The 2,701-nt window shown below is 57.7% G+C and overlaps 3 protein-coding genes across 3 annotated transcripts, besides 2 other annotated features; all 3 read left to right on the top strand.

Moving 5' to 3' along the window:
• Positions 1-248: 248 nt before the first annotated feature.
• Positions 249-686, top strand: TraAM80_10346 (uncharacterized protein; the record flags this gene model as incomplete). Its single annotated transcript, XM_029386973.1, has 1 exon — positions 249-686. The coding sequence occupies one exon, from the start codon at positions 249-251 to the stop codon at positions 684-686; it is 438 nt and encodes a 145-aa protein (XP_029233173.1).
• Positions 687-835: 149 nt separating this feature from the next.
• Positions 836-889: a microsatellite.
• A 40-nt stretch (positions 890-929) lies between these two features.
• Positions 930-960: a microsatellite.
• A 12-nt stretch (positions 961-972) lies between these two features.
• Positions 973-2,097, top strand: TraAM80_10345 (leishmanolysin; the record flags this gene model as incomplete). The annotated part of the gene is made up of 1 exon (XM_029386972.1): positions 973-2,097. One exon carries the CDS (start codon positions 973-975, stop codon positions 2,095-2,097), a length of 1,125 nt encoding a protein of 374 aa, XP_029233172.1.
• A 187-nt stretch (positions 2,098-2,284) lies between these two features.
• Positions 2,285-2,701, top strand: TraAM80_10344 (leishmanolysin; the record flags this gene model as incomplete). The annotated part of the gene is made up of 1 exon (XM_029386971.1): positions 2,285-2,701. A coding segment is annotated over one exon (417 nt), but the record flags the coding sequence as incomplete, so codon positions are not given.

The raw sequence follows: 2,701 nt of genomic DNA, 5'->3' as shown, positions 1-2,701 counted from the left end.
TCCGTGGCGACCGGAGAGGTGCGCGTGCGGGGGTTTGGAGTGCCTCGCAGAGTGCCGCAGCCGCGCATTTTTGAGCACGATCTTGGGGAACGCTGCCGCCAAATACTGCGAGCTGCGACAGGGGCTTGGCAGCATTGATGGGTGTGTGCCGGAGGCCGTTGCCTTCGCATTGACATCAGACTTGTCTCTGTCCGTTGCGGGTTGTTGCGGACCGACTCGCGCCACCAGTGCTCCTGGTGACGGCGTCAATGTTTCGACGCAGCGGGGATGGACTCTACGTGAGTAGTGTGATTGGGATTGCAGGCAGGGACGCAGTTCTTCTTCTCTTGGCGTGTGAACGAACCTTCTATGCAGTCGTCGGAACCACATTCCGGAAGCCCACGGCGCGGTTTGCTCTGCAGAGGCGCGCTGCTACGGATTGGGCACTCATGGGAGGCGCGGTGCTGTGCTGCGGCTGCCGGGGCCTCGACGCCCTTGTGTGTCACGCGGTGGGCATTGTGCGGCACACGTTGCGGCGGGATCACGGCATCTCGGGAGTGTGCCCGGTTTGTATTTTGTTTGTCGCGTGGTATTGGGCGTGGAGCTCACGTCGCGGCGTGGTGCGTTGCTGCAGTGTGGTTGTGGCGAAGGTGCAAGGGGGCGGGGCAGACAAGACGCGTGGCAGGCGTACCTGCAGCTGCAGTTAGTGTCCGACAGGAGCGGGGAACTGACAGACGACACTGGCCGCATGACGGCTGCGCCGCGGCAGTGCGACGCAAACATGCCGGTCGCTGAAGGGCCTGGCTAAGGCGGGGGCAGCGTGTGCCTCGTGCCGTGTACACCGAGTTGGAAGAGTTTGATTGATTTTGTTGTTTTATGTCTGTTGTAAGTCTTTTGTCTCTTTTTTCTTATATATATATATATTCCCCGCGGGAAAGGTCTGCGCCATCACTACTACTGCTACTACTGCCACCACTAATAATGCCGCTGCTGATGCTCAAACAGAAGCAACACAGACAGTTTATTCAGGCGATGTGCCAGCCACGCCGCAGCACGCCGTTTCTATCACTGGCGGTGTTTTTGCTGATGTTGGTGTGTTGCGCCGCTGGGTGCCTCGCTGTCGATTCCACCCGGAAGCACCGCTGCGGGTTTGGCGAGACGATGGGGAGGTGGCCGCCGGCGACTGCGGTGGTGCGTGATGTGCCGCGCAGAGGACAGGGCGCGATGCAGGCGTACACCGTCGCCGCACAAGGCGTGGAGAGTGAGTGGGCCCCGATCCGCATCAAAGTGTCTACGAAGGACATGGACGATCAGTGGAAGCACTGCCTCCCAGGGAAGCATTGGCGCCTGGTCAATGGCGACTGGAAGGAATGCACGGAAGACTTCATTTTGACGGAGGCGAAGAAGGACATTGTTTTGAAGCAACTCCTCCCGACTGCAATTAAGATGCACACCGATCGTCTGTCCGTGAAGCCCATGCAGGATCCCATCCGTATGCCCATGCCAGATGATGATATAGGGGCGTGCAGCGATTTCACCATCCCTTCCTGGCACCACACCATCGGCGTGAGCGGCGCCGACATGGTTCTCTACGTTGACGTTCTCGTGAGTGAGGGGACCGTTGCATGGGCATCTTACTGCGCCACTCTGACGGATGGACGTCCGTGCGCTGGCGCCGTGAACTTCAACCCCAAGTACATAAGGGCCACTCATGCAGACGTTGGTACTGCAGTGCACGAGATTGGGCACGCTCTTGGTTTTTTGAGCGATCGTTTTTGGTGGTTCAAGATGGTCTCCCAGATCCCCAATGTGCGTGGGAAAGAATATGTGTGGGTAATTTCCTCACCGAAGGTGAAGGAGCTGGCGAGGAAGTACCACAACTGCCCCACACTTGAGGGCATGGAGTTGGAGGACGGGGGTGGGGGAGGAGCTAGTCTGCAGCACTGGGAGGAACTCAGCGCACGGGACGAGTTGATGAGTCCTGGGAGCCGGATCGCTTATTACTCGGCATTCACGCTTGCGGCATTTGAGGACATGGGTGTGTACAAGGCTAACTACGACATGGCGGAGTCGTTGCGGTGGGGCAACAAATCTGGCTGCGGACTGTTGGAAAAATAGGTGCTTCACCAACGGCCACACCGACTACCCTGAGTTGTTCTGTAAACAGCCGTCGAATACACAAGGGCTGCTATGCACGTATGATCGTCTTTCTCTGGGGTACTGTGAACTAAAGAATCACTACAAGCCCCTTCCACCGCAGTTTCAGTACTTTGATGACCCCCTACGTAGAGGTGAATCGAAGTATATGGATTTTTGTCCGTTTGTTGTTGAGCGTGCGGCGTATGAGTGTCTAAACGGTGACCCTAATGAGTTCCTTGGAAGCTTCATTGGCTCGAGCTCACGGTGCGTAAAGGGGCAGGGGCTTCTTTTTGATTACCAAGAGATTGGCGATGTGTGCGTGAACACGCAGTGCAGTGGGGGTAAGCTGAGGGTGCAGTTCCTTGGCGACGATACGTGGTACGACTGCAATGAGGGCGAGACGGTTGCGCCGTCGGGGGGCAAATGGAGCGGGGGGAGCATCAGGTGCCCCAAATATGCCGACGTGTGCGCAGCCTTCCTCAACACCTGGGCCCTCCCAATACCAGTCGTTGCCCTGCCACTGGTGGAGGATCCAGACCATGCAGAGACTTTAGTTGCGACCGTTGGTCTCAGTTCCCTTGCG

The sequence above is a fragment of the Trypanosoma rangeli genome, assembly GCF_003719475.1.
Source record: "Trypanosoma rangeli strain AM80 chromosome Unknown Tra_15.4_contig_00909, whole genome shotgun sequence".
In the NCBI taxonomy this organism is placed as follows: Eukaryota; Euglenozoa; class Kinetoplastea; order Trypanosomatida; family Trypanosomatidae; genus Trypanosoma; species Trypanosoma rangeli.
The sequence above is the reverse complement of the archived record's forward strand: the minus strand, read 5'-3'. Positions and strand labels throughout refer to the sequence as shown.